Below are 13,406 nucleotides of genomic sequence, written 5' to 3' on the forward strand. Positions count from 1 at the left end.
TGATCTGAAATGGCCAGCACATTTCCCAGGAGTGTTATAAAACATGTGAAAGAAGATTTAATGAGGCATATGAAGGTGTGAAATAACAGGAAGATGTATTCATGACATTAAAATACACAACAGTAATGTATACATGATACTGTATAATGTGCAGTAATCACAGGGTCCAACTTTTAATGTTTTTTTTCCACTTGCCCAATCAGGCAAATGGGTCTGAAATCTACTTTCCCAAAGTCAGTATTTTCTTGCAGTGTACAATTTGTTTTATTTATTACTAGTTATCAAATTTAAAAAGACTAAAGTTAATTGTCAGGTTGAATAGTGAAAAATGTCCATCCCAGTTTCTTTGAATGTCTTGTTATCAGTCCAGAACTCTAAAATATTTTGTTTGTGATAATAAACAAAAAAAAAGGAAATCCTCATATTGAGAGGCAGAAAACAGCATTTTCTGAAACATTACTTAGACAATATGATTATACTGTGGTTTAAAATATAAAATATAAAAATATATATAAATATATATATATATATATATATATATATATATATATATATATATATATATATATATATATATATATATATATATATATATATATATACATACATACATACATACATATATATATATATATATATATATACATAGTTTTTTTAATCACTTGGGCAAGTAAGTTGCTAGATTTACTAGCCTGACATTTTATTTGCCCTTGGCAATCCTTATTGTTGAGCCCTGTAATAAATTAGTTAAGAAACCAAGATTTTGTTGACAGAATATCTGATAATGATAATAAATACATGGTTAAACACGGTTCCTGAAACTGTGTTGGTTACATCTGACTCTGACTTTACTGAGTAGTGTGTTTAATGGCACTATTCCTACTCATTCTCGTAATGTTTCCAAAATGGTGCTTGTCTTCCAAAATGTCAAACTCTCTGTCTCTTGCGTTTTTGGTTTTTTTTTCCCAGGTGTTTTTATACGGTGTGGTGTTCTGTAGCCACTGTCAGCTCCAGGAGACGGCGAAGATCAGCAGCGGAGTGAACCAGCAGCAGCAACAGCAGCTCTATGAGCCTCGCTGCCTCCCTCTTCCCCTCCTTCGCCTCCTGACCACTGACAGACAAAGGGAGTGGTGGGACGCCATCTACAGCCTCATTCACAAACAAGCCGCGTGAGTAAAACAACAGTTAAAACAAAACATACAGTGTAGTTGTTAAAATGATTCTGTTAACTAGTCAGATATGATTGGTTACCTTTTGTGTACAGAAAAGACATTTTGAATACCTTCTAGGTTTGCTGCAGTTAGTGATTTTTGCTGTTTTTAACTTATTAACAGATATTCACCCATTGAGACAACACACAAGATGGCTTTTACAGTGCATTATGCAGAAATAGAATATATAGAGTATGAGTGGCTTACAGTCTGAAAATTCCCAGTTCTGCAAACCGACTCTGGAAACTGACTGTAACTAAACTGAATGGAAAAGAAAAAATGCAAACAAAATAAAAATAAAAAGTAATGGAAAATACAAAACTGTAATAACTTTGGTGCACACAAACATGAAAGTTTCAGAAGAGCAGTTGGGTGCCTGGTCTGCCTGTCTGCAGTAGTGACACAAACAGGCCAAAACAGAACACTTGTTCTTTTTAATGTAAGCACTTTGTGTGTCCTCGTATTCAGTGTTTTTGTTGAATGTCTCCTTATAGTCCCGGTATGTCAGCCAAACTGAGGATGATTGTGCAGCATGGACTGAGCACTCTGAGGGCCGGAGAGAAAAACGGGCTCCAACCAGCACTGGCCATCCACTGGGCTCAGTGTCTCGGCCAGACGGTACACACACACACACACACACACACACACACACACACACACACACACACACAGTTTCCACAAGCTGAGGGAGTAGAGCTAGACAAAAGAAAGGGAAGTGTTTTCAGTCCTCCACATCTCAGGTGAAAGCAGCACACTGTGCTACTGTCATAGCAGAAAGATAAATCATGGTAATTGTGACCAAAATGATCACAGTCATCAGTATTATCACACTTCAAAAATGGTCTGAAAAAGTTCAAAAACTGTAGATACACACGCTGAAATCATTTCACTAAGTTTTATATTGAAAATCTTGTAGTAATTTGAAATCTCATCAAATCCTTTGTGATGTCAGTGTAGTGACTGTTGCAAAACAAATCCACATTGCTGCTGCTGGGAGACTGTTGCTCACTTTGGTTGATGCGGGACAGAATTTCCTGCAGTAATATCATGCAATTGATGATGATTTAAATTTGAAATGATAATACTAATTGGCAGGAATTTTACTGTGGTTTATCATGAAACTGGTAATTATTTTATCCCAAGTTTAGAGGTGGACAGGTGTATGTGATGCATGAACATCAACATTAACATCTCAATATGATCAGCCTCCTTCATTTAAGATATTATTAAGATGGTCAGCTAGAAAGGGGCCCAGATCAGTTGTGGGTGGCATTCATGCACACACAGACCTGCAGCACAGCCAGAAAAATAGCACTTGGATAACTCAGCACCTTGCCAGATCCTGCACAGACACATGCCTTTCCACCTGCTCCTTTCTGTCACTTAAGCTTCAACTGTTAAACGATTAAAATTAAAATGTGCCAACAGCCACATGTGCTCCTTCTCTGACCGTGTCCATTTGTTTTGTGATAAAATTTGGAACATCTAAAGGAAACTACTTTTGTAAAAAGTGCATGAACTGTTGCATTAAGTTAATGTGACAAGGTTGAATTAATTTTATAAAATCTGATCATCAACCAGCCACTGATTAGATAAATGTTAAAATTCACCAGCCACTCACTAGTGAATCATTTGTGGCTGAAATTGGCAGCGACTCTCATATTCTACCAGTGTATTTATTGTTTTATTTGACTCCTGGCTGAAGCTTATTTCCTACCCTCTTACCTTATCAGCTGTTTTTGTATGTTTGATAACCCAGGGTGATGGAGTGAACTCTTACTACGACCGGAAGGAGTACATCGGCCGCAGTGTCCACTACTGGAAAGTTGTACTTCCACTGTTGGAAAGGATCAAGAACAGACGCAGTATACCAGAACCACTTGACCCCCTCTTCATACACTTCCCTTCCAAAGACATTCAGGTTAATACTTTTGGTTTGCTTTTATTATATGAAATCATGAATATAAATGATGATGGGATGTTTCTTGTCCTTAAACATTGTGGTCTTGAGTGTTGAGGCTTGTGTGGCTTTTATTAGTTTATAATACATTTATAAGTATGATTTTTTTATTTAACAACTCGTGTTCTATAGGTCAAATGATAGACTATAATAGATTTTTTTTCATGTTTAATTTCCATTGGGGCCACCTTAGGAAATTTGTTTACCTTTAATACTAATAAGTGTTTAGAATGAAGAATGTGTCAAATGACAGATTCAAGTTGTACCACATCGGCTAACAAATTCTGTTTATGCATGTCTGTATTCCTTCTCAGATTTCCTCTGTTAGAGGTTATGAAGAGGAAGCCAAGATCGGATATGCGGCTCTCCTTGACATCGAAGGCAAGACCGAGGAGGCCATCGCTACCTTGGAAACCATCAATAACATGTCATCCATCTGGCATTTGGCACAGGTAAGTTGTACACCTCTACACAACATAACAGTAATAAGTTCCTCTTTGACCATCAGAGTTAAGCTATTTACAGCTAATAACTGTCTGTTTCTAATAATGGGTTTTGATGATTTTTTTGGTGCATATTTATCAAGCCCTTTTTGGGGCCAACTTCATGACTACATCCCAATATTGGCTTGAGGCAAACACAGAGCAGTAGGTCATGTAATCAAGCTGAAATGTCATATTTCTGTGCTGTTGGTGCCGTAATCAGAGTAGTGTGGTTCAGTCTAACTAAAACTTCAGTTCACTGTGTTAGATTTTGAAATGTCTGGCTCTACAGGCAGTTTTCCTCTCACTTTTTAGCCAGGTGCAGCGTCCTCAGCTGGAGCTGCGCCTGTCACTCTGCATATATTTGTCCAATTCCCCAACCCTATAGCGATTGTAGAAAGATGGTCCATCCAGTGAGTGAGCGTTTATATGTTGGCCAGTTGGGCTCACTGGTTTTTGTTTTTTTTTTTTAAGATTATTTTTGGGGCTTTTTGCCTTTACTGTGATAGGACAGCTGAAGATATGACAGGAAAGGGGGTAGAGAGAGGTGAAGACGCACAGCAAATGGGCTGCAGGCTGGAGTCGAACCAGCAGCCGCTGCAGAGGACTGACAGCCTCAGCACATGGTGCACACGCTCTACCAACTGAGCCATAGGGGCACCCCGGGCTCACTGGTCAATGTGAAGTTTTTCGAGTGACTCTTGCAGTCGTGGAAAGTGAGTGACTGCACATATTCAGAAAAACTTCTGCCATTGTGAAGAAATAAGCCAACAAAACCTACTGACTAGTTTAGGGAATTGTTTTGCCTCCATCTAAACTTCACCCACAAAAAAACATCAAAAATGTTTACCAGCAGAAAAGGGGTCTATTAAGCAGGAATAGTGCAGTGCCAATAATCCTTTATAAATATATTCAGACATCAGACATCCTCTGAGCTGCTATGTTGGGCAACTCCCTAAAAAAAAGAGAATATTGATGAAACATTATTTAACTATGATATACTGTGTTATTCTGGCAGATCTACCAGCGGTTAGCTGAAGAGGCCAGCAACGGGGTCGAGGAGACTCAAGACAGATGCATCACTTTTCTGAGAAAGTTCAGGACGTACTTGTCAAAAATCTATAATGCTAATGCAGATGACATTGAGAAGGTAAGTTCCATTTCCTGTTGTTCCTGTATTGTTCCAACTACACAGAACCTTCAAAAAGCAAAACTAGCGTCACGTTGTTTACAGAGTGAGTTCACAAATGTGAGCAACTCTGCAGTTGTCTAAGTATTTCTTACATTTTTTGGTCCCAGCTGCCTGTTTCCATGGAGGAAGTTGTGGATCTTCTGAATGATGTGAACCAGCAGCTGGGGGAGAGTGGAGAGGCCATGGATGAAGAGGAGGAAAAGGAGGAGGAAGGTCGAAGGGGACCAGCCCATTCCAGCCCTGCTCATCCCACAGAAACATCTGCCACCATCTCTCACATAAAGTTTTCCACGCCATCTCCAAACAAAAGCATCGTCTCTCCTTCCAAAAGACACCTGGTAGGTTCAGGTTATTGGTTGTCATTCAGAGCACCAACTGAAATTTATTTATGCAATCCATACATGAAGTGTTTTATCATATTTATCACAGAGAGATAAATTCACAAGGAAAATTTGTGTTTTCATAATTTCTTTCCTCATGTCATTTAGATTTCTCCCAAGACACCCCCTCATTGGGTGGAGGACCAGAAAAGTCTCCTGCAGATGTTGTGTCAACAAGTTGAAGCCCTCAAGGTCAGGATAAGATATTAAACATCTTTTTAAAAATTTAATTACCACATAATTTCACACCAGATCCACTTTGAAGGAATAAATTAGTGGGTAAGAACAGTGTTGGAGCGTAAAAGAGGAACTTTGAGAGGTAGAATGGTCATTGTGAATATGGTATGCTTATGTTTCTGTGCTTATGGAAACAGCACGATACGCTGAATCTATAAGAAAAGGGAAATGTGGAGAAAGTTTTTGTGTTTTCAGCATGAATGGAAATGGGAACAGATCAGATTTTTCAAATTTACTCAAATATAATTAAGTGTAAAGACCTATTTACAAAGCACTTTTCAAAACAAAGTTACCAAGTGCATCAAAAGACAAATGATTGACTGATTAAAAGAAATAATTAAAAAAAAAAAGTTTATAGAAGTTTACAAATACAAATTGTAAACAGTATAAAATGATTAAACAATAAAAGAGAGAATGCATTTTCTAGACAGATTTTTTTTTTTTAAGTGTAGTAAGCCTTGGTGCTTACTTGTGGTGGGAATAATCAGGTTTATAAAGATTATGGTCTAGACCTGCTCTATATGGAAAATGTTCAGAGATAATGTTATGATTTGGCCCTTGTACAAATACAGTGGATTTTTATGATGTATTAGATGTTAAAATGAGACATCTCATTAAGCTCCTTGTTTTGCAGAATGAGGTCCATGATCTGAGACACAACGCTTCAGGGAATGCAGGCTCCCCTCATCACAAAATGTATGGTGAGAGCTACGGGGCAGAGGGCCTACAGGAGCCTTTTACCCCAGTCCAGTCCTACCATGGAGCCCCTCTAACAGGTCGGCACACTTCATAGAACCAAAGCATGTTTTAATTTCTGGTTCCATATTTTTGTCGACAAGTATTGCACAGAAAAAGCTTATGATTAATAAACTTTCTATCTTTCTTTTTTTTTAAGTTGCCACCACGGGCCCCTCTGTGTACTACAACCAGTCTCCAGCTTATAACTCTCAGTATCTCTTACGCACAGCAGCAAATGTAACCCCCACCAAGGTAATTATCACTGTTTAACACCAGTGCACGGAAACTTGTTCAGGGTACATTGACTGACATGATTTTTTTCCCTCTCTTTGCAAAGGGTCCAATGTATGGTATGAACCGTATGCCACCTCAGCAGCATATGTATGCCTACCAGCAGCCCACTCATACGCCTCCATTGCAGACAGCCCCACCTTGCATTTACCCTCCTCAAGAGCAGGTCTTTGGTGCCCCTCTTCGGTTTGAATCACCAGCCACAAGCCTTCTGTCCCCATATAGTGAGGAATATTATGGCCAGAGTGTGACCCAACAAACAACTAACCCTCCCCTGCCTGAGCCTGGCTACTTCACCAAGCCATCTGTAGTCCCTGTTCAACCACCAAAGAGCATTGACGGGAAGCCTATGGACTTTGGGAAGCTCTCCTTCAGCCAGCAGGCACCTGCTGAAGTCCCCAAAGTGCCTAGTTTTGGAGCAGCTGCAGTTGCCCAGTCAACGCCCTCAGCTGCTTTTAAATTCAACTCCAACTTTAAGTCCAATGATGGAGATTTCACTTTTTCCTCATCCCAGGCCAAGCATAGCGAAAGTCTGCTTGGTCTTCTTACATCAGACATTCCCACTAAAACAGATACTGTTCCAGAGAAGCCTGCAGCCCAGGAGCAGCCCCCCAGCCAAACAGGCATCTTCACCTTTGGCAATAAAAATGTTACTGGCTTCTCCTTTGTTGATTCCACGCAGAGCACAGGCACTGGAAGTCTTTTTGGAAAGGTGGAGCAGCCATTTAAATTTGGGGATGCTACCAAGCCAGTGTTTGGGATTGCAAAGCCTGCAGCAGAAGAGGAAAGAGCAGCAGAGAGCGACAATGACAGCACTCATGTTGAGGAGGATGAGGATGGTCCTCACTTTGAACCAATTGTACCCCTTCCTGATAAAGTAGATGTGAAAACAGGTGAGGAGGAGGAGGAGGAAATGTTTTGCAACAGGGCGAAGCTTTATCGATTTGACACAGAGACAAAAGAGTGGAAGGAGAGGGGAATTGGCAATGTTAAAATCCTAAAACATAGCACTAAAGGAAAGGTCCGCCTCTTAATGAGAAGGGAACAGGTCCTTAAGATCTGTGCAAACCACTATATCACTGCTGATATGCTACTGAAACCGAATGCTGGGTCTGACAAATCCTGGGTCTGGAATGCCATTGACTATGCAGATGAAGAGCCTAAGCCTGAACAGCTAGCCATCCGCTTCAAAACAGTAGATGAGGCATCACTTTTCAAAGCTAAGTTTGAGGAAGCCCAGAAAATTGTGCTCAAATCTCCAGAACAGCACGATCAACAAGAGAATAAAGAGGAAACCTCAAAAGCTTCTGAATCACTGGCAGCCCAGTTTTCACTTAAAGAAGGGGAATGGGACTGCACTGTATGCTGTGTAAGAAATAAATCCACAGATTCACGATGTGTCGCCTGTCAAACTGCCAATCCCAATTCCTCATCTAAGCCAGACATTCAGACCGCTGCTGAAACCAAAGCCAGTCCCTTTACTTTCAAATTTGGGACTGATTCATCAAAACCCAGTAGTTCTGGTTCTACATTTACTGGATTTGGTGCTTTTGGAGCTTCCATACCCTCCTCTTTCACATTTGGCACCAGCAGCTCAAAACCTGCTGACACAGTAGACAATGCTTTTGGTTCTGGCTTTGGGGCTCAGTTTGGCAAGAAGCCAGGGCAGTGGAACTGTGACACATGTTCCACAAGAAATGAGGCCTCTGCAGACAGTTGTGTTGCTTGTAAAGCTCTTAAAGCCTCACCAGAAACAACTGCAGCAGCACAAATGGCACCAGCTGCAGATGCACCTGCAGCACAGCCCTCCATATCTGACGTTGGCTCTGGGTTCGGTGCCAAGTTCAGCAAGAAGCCTGGGCAGTGGGACTGTGATGTATGCGCAATAAGAAATGAAGCCTCTGCTGACAAATGTGTCGCCTGTACAACCCCCAACCCTGCTGCCAAATCATCAGAGACAGCTCTAGTAGCATCAAACCTGCCAGTAGTGTCAGGATTTGGGGCTGATTTTGTAAAAAAGGATGGGATGTGGGACTGTAGTGCCTGCCTGGTCAGAAATGATGCATCAGCTTCTGAATGCGTTTCCTGCCATGCCCCACATGAACCTCCCTCTTTGGAAGCCATGTTTGCCAAGAAGGATGGAGAATGGGATTGTGACACTTGTCTGGTGAGAAACGATGCCTCTGCCAGTAAGTGTTTGTCCTGTCAAACACCAAATCCAAATGCTAAAAGCACAACCACCACTGCTCCCTCAGCCTCCACATTCAGCTTTACCTTTGGAAACAACAGTTCATCAAGCCAGCCTGCTGGAACTGGATTTACAATGCCTTTTCAAGCTAGCAGCACTTTCCAGTTTGGTCAAAGCAAAGATAAAAGCTCAGCTGCTTCTTTCAAGTTTGAAGCTCCTCCGTCTGGATCTAGTAGCACAAGTTCTTCAGCCTTCTCTTTCTCAATGCCCACTCCAGCTGGTGGCTTCAAGTTTGGCATTCAGGACCCTGTAACAGAAACCCCCTTAACTGATAATCAGACACCTCCATCGGGATCGGCCTCCAGTTTTCTGAAAAGCATAGCTGACAAACACAAGGAGAAAGAAAATGTGTCTGCGCCCTCAGTGGGCCAAACAGAAGAGGATCCAAATCCATTAATTGCTGGTAAAACCAATACATTCAGCTTTGCAGACTTGGCAAAGTCCTCTGGAGGAGACTTCCAGTTTGGTAAAAGTGACCCCAATTTCAAAGGTTTCTCTGGGGCTGGTGAGCAGCTGTTCTCATCATTACAAGCAACCCCCACCAAGACAGAAGAGCAGGAGGACGACGACATGTATAAAACAGAGGAAAATGATGATATTCAGTTTGAACCAGTGGTTCAGATGCCTGAAAAGGTGGACCTGGTGACTGGGGAGGAGGACGAACAGGTTCTCTATTCTCAGCGTGTCAAACTGTTCAGGTTTGACTTGAATACCAGTCAGTGGAAAGAGCGTGGCGTAGGAATCCTTAAATTCCTGAAGAACAACACCAATGGCAGGCTGAGAGTGTTGATGAGAAGAGAACAAGTTCTGAAGGTGTGTGCCAACCACTGGATCACCACCACAATGAATCTTAAGCCCCTGGCAGGCTCAGACAAAGCATGGATGTGGATGGCCAATGATTTCTCAGATGGAGATGCTAATCTTGAACAGTTGGCTGCCAAGTTCAAAACCCCAGAGCTCGCTGAGGAGTTCAAAGAGAAGTTTGAAGAGTGTCAACGACTTCTCTTGGACATTCCCCTACAAACCCCCCACAAGCTTGTTGACTCAGGAAGAACAGCACACCTCATTCAGAAAGCAGAGGAAATGAAGTCTGGTTTGAAAGACCTGAAATCGTTTTTGACTGATGAGAAGACAAAGATCAAAGAGGATGACAGCCAGGTAAACGTTACAACATCAAGTGACGTTTCAAGCCTTGTTGTAAAGCCTCATGGTGATACCACTGGCCCCACCTTGGAATGGGATAACTACGACCTAAGAGAAGAGGCCTTAGATGATACTGCTGACTCATCGGTCTACGCCTCTCCCCTCGCCAGCAGCCCGCTGAGAAAGAACCTCTTCCGATTTGGAGAATCCACTGGTGGGTTCAGCTTCAACTTTCAACCTGGCATCAGTCCTTCCAAGTCTCCTGCCAAGCTTAACCAGAGCAGAGCCTCGGTGGGCACTGATGACGAGCAGGATGTAACACAGGATGAGGAGAGGGATGGGCAGTACTTTGAGCCTGTAGTCCCCCTGCCTGACCTGGTGGAGATCTCTACCGGGGAGGAGAATGAACAGGTGGTCTTCAGTCACAGGGCCAAACTGTATCGCTATGATAAGGAGACAGGTCAGTGGAAGGAAAGAGGTATTGGAGACCTCAAGATCTTGCAGAATTACGACTCCAAACGAGTCAGGCTGATAATGAGGAGAGACCAGGTACTTAAGATCTGCGCCAACCACTGGATCACAGCAGCCATGAAGCTCGAACCTATGAAGGGTGCAGAGAAGGCCTGGGTCTGGAGTGCCCTGGACTTTGCTGAAGTAGGAGATGGAAACATTGAGCAGCTGGCTGTGAGATTCAAGCTGCTGGACACTGCAAACACATTCAAACAGATCTTTGAGGAGGCCAAGATTGCACAAGATAATAAAGAACTGATGACTCCAGTGGCATCCAGGGTCACCACAACTCAGGACAGTGGAGACACAGGATCTGCACAGACTGCTACAACTGTCTGTGGGAAGGCAGCCATCGCTGTTCTGGAAGAAACCACACAGGAACGTACAGAGCTTTCCTCTGACAGTAAGCCATGCGCAGCTGGATCTCAGAGTCCAGTCAACCCCTCAAAGACAGTGGTGTCGCCCCCTAAGTTTGTCTTTGGCAGTGATAGCCTTCAGAGGTTCTTTGGCTCTCCTAAATCTCAATCTGAGACTGAGCAGTCTGCATCCAGTTTGAAATCCAAAGATGCCGGATGTCCTGCCAAGGCTTCACCTGCAGTACCTGCATTCAAAATCCCAGAGAAAGGTAAAGAACTATCTTCATACAAGTGCAATATTTGTCTGATTTTCTGTTTTTGAATGAGTATCACGACTGTTTTTGTTCATTTGAGTTTTACTCCATTGTCTTGTTTCATCTGCATCTCATTGCTCCATCATCTTCTTTAGTTGACCTTGCCAAGACCCTTCTCAAAAATTTTCTAGGGCAAAATATTGTATTAAAAGCACTGATTTCCCATCACTTTCCCATTTAGCCAATTACTTTATTTTCTTTTATACAACAGTTAGCTATGACATTCCATGAGTCCTGATAGAGAGTACAACATATCACTCTGCTTTACAAGTGCTCTAATAACTGTTAGCCTACATTGGCATTACAATGACTAACAGATAGAGACCACAGAGACAGGAGGGGTCTTGTACCTGATTCAGAGTTTATTACTGTGGGATCACGGTTTTTTAATCTGATAGTATACATAGAGAAGGATACAAGCACAGCTTTTTAAGCGCTATTGATCTGTTCGAGGGAAAATATTCATGCTTATATGCATACATGTTACCATTGTAAATGATTTGTATAAATGTATACATGGCTCATACAGATTAATTTTAAGAGAGCATCCTGAACAGATATCACAATCAGCTGACAGATGTATTAGTAGTCTAGCTTCTTAAATTAGTTAACATAACATACTTGCTATCATGAAATCCTGTAGTTGATTTGACGACAAACGAACCATACCACACACTGCTTGGAAGCAGGCTGATTATTACCTTTTTGAAGTGGTACTGGGCCGGTTGTTTAGTCTGTCACAGCTCTACTGTAGTAACATGCTGACCTACACAAAGTAGCTAACGAGCTAATGTTAATGCTCAGGAAAATGTTTGCGTTGCTTTGCAACAGTGTGGTTTCAATCCAGTTGCAGAACTTGCTTGTTTTGGCAGAGCCAAACAAATTAGTAAATAAACAGAGAAATCATTATCTGTTTTCAAGTAGTACTGTTAACTAATAAATGGCACCTGTAAAACTGTTGTATAAAAGAAATATCACACAAGAGGCAGTGCTGTTGTACTGAATATCAGCACAGTTGTGGTTCTGTCATAGGCACAAGGCTGCATTATACAAATATATAATGTTTTATTTATATAATGATATTCTTTACCTTAAGTAAAAGTGTATACAAGAAATCTACAGTAGGTTTTAGTGAGTACGATTCAGATGTGTTGCATACCTTTTATAGCCTGTACACAATTCATTCAGCACACACACACTCATATAGTATTTCACATTTTCCTTTTAAGAATTTTGGCCTTGTTTTCTGATTATGATACCAGCCTCACAATTAGTTTCTCTTCACCCAACAACCCATCATCCTGTAGGGTTGGATTTTAGGCTTTTCAAAGATAACCCAATGGCTTTTTGGACCAGCACATCTACCACCCAATTTGAACCCCCAGGTACTCTAATCACTGCAGTGTGTGTTAACACTTCTCAGCTGTCACCTGGCTGGCCCTTACTACTAGAAAGAAATAACCTGGATGCACGGAGTGGGAAAACCATTGAAGCTAATGTGTTGCATGTCCAGTGTGTGGAGATGCAGTTTTTTAATGTACAAAGAATTTTAGTAATTATAATAATACATTTAAGTAGCGCATATGTCTCAAGATCCAAGTGTCACACAGCAGATATGAGTTGGAACAAACTGCAGAAAATATTATCCTTTTTCTATATTTGACTTATCAGGGTCATTGAGGTAATGTTGCATAATGCAGTTAAATACTTAAAGCTATAAGATGTGACACTTCCGCAGTAAAATGTCTAAAAATGTTAGGCATGGGTTCTATATTTTGTCGAATTGTGAACTTATATTATTCCAAATGTTCAAACACAGAGAGGCCCATAATTTATTCAAGGTAATGATGTGTTTCTTGGTAGCTGTTGCTAGGTTTTTGGTAGTTGCCACAACTTGTGGGAAAACATGGAATATGTCAGGAAGCGAGGAGAGAAGCCGCGAACATTACTAAACGTAGCATGAATAGAATTTTAATTTGAGAGAGAGAGACACTCCAGCAGCAGAGGTTACATATTGTGCATTTAAGTAAAAGGCAATTCCTTAAAATAAGTCTGAAGTTGTGGGTTTTATAGATAAAATAGATTTAGCAAGTGTGAATTTCTCAATTAGGTTTAGTTCAATAAACAAAGAAGCCTTTTATTATAGCTGAGGGGTTATTCAATAGTATCATGTATTTTCTTATGAATACATCTCAATGAAATTATTATTTTGATATTGTGGTTCACAGTTCATATGTCTAAATTAACATTAACTTAATATTTTACCAAAAGATTTTAGTTTCAGCTCTTGAACAGTGTTTGTTTTTTGTAAAACTGCTGTTAATTTTGTCCAAACCAGAGGTTT

General features: G+C 41.1%; 1 protein-coding gene across 2 annotated transcripts in view; it reads left to right on the forward strand.

Annotated features, from left to right (window-relative positions):
- ranbp2 (RAN binding protein 2) overlaps window positions 1–13,406 on the forward strand; it is a 31,885-nt gene that overhangs the window by 9,372 nt on the left and 9,107 nt on the right. Inside the window, exons 11-21 of one of the 2 annotated variants that reach the window (XM_084725389.1) lie at window positions 970–1,169; window positions 1,706–1,829; window positions 2,971–3,132; window positions 3,486–3,623; window positions 4,672–4,803; window positions 4,953–5,183; window positions 5,334–5,417; window positions 6,097–6,238; window positions 6,358–6,452; window positions 6,538–11,017; window positions 12,370–12,447. In XM_084725389.1, coding sequence (XP_084581515.1) covers window positions 970–1,169; window positions 1,706–1,829; window positions 2,971–3,132; window positions 3,486–3,623; window positions 4,672–4,803; window positions 4,953–5,183; window positions 5,334–5,417; window positions 6,097–6,238; window positions 6,358–6,452; window positions 6,538–11,017; window positions 12,370–12,447 — 5,866 coding nt within the window. The remainder of the gene's footprint in view (window positions 1–969; window positions 1,170–1,705; window positions 1,830–2,970; window positions 3,133–3,485; window positions 3,624–4,671; window positions 4,804–4,952; window positions 5,184–5,333; window positions 5,418–6,096; window positions 6,239–6,357; window positions 6,453–6,537; window positions 11,018–12,369; window positions 12,448–13,406) is intronic. The other variant, XM_084725390.1, reaches the window with a different exon arrangement.

Source organism: Lutjanus erythropterus, chromosome 8 (genome assembly GCF_056507025.1).
Source record: "Lutjanus erythropterus isolate fLutEry1 chromosome 8, fLutEry1.hap2, whole genome shotgun sequence".
Taxonomy (NCBI): domain Eukaryota; kingdom Metazoa; phylum Chordata; class Actinopteri; order Lutjaniformes; family Lutjanidae; genus Lutjanus; species Lutjanus erythropterus.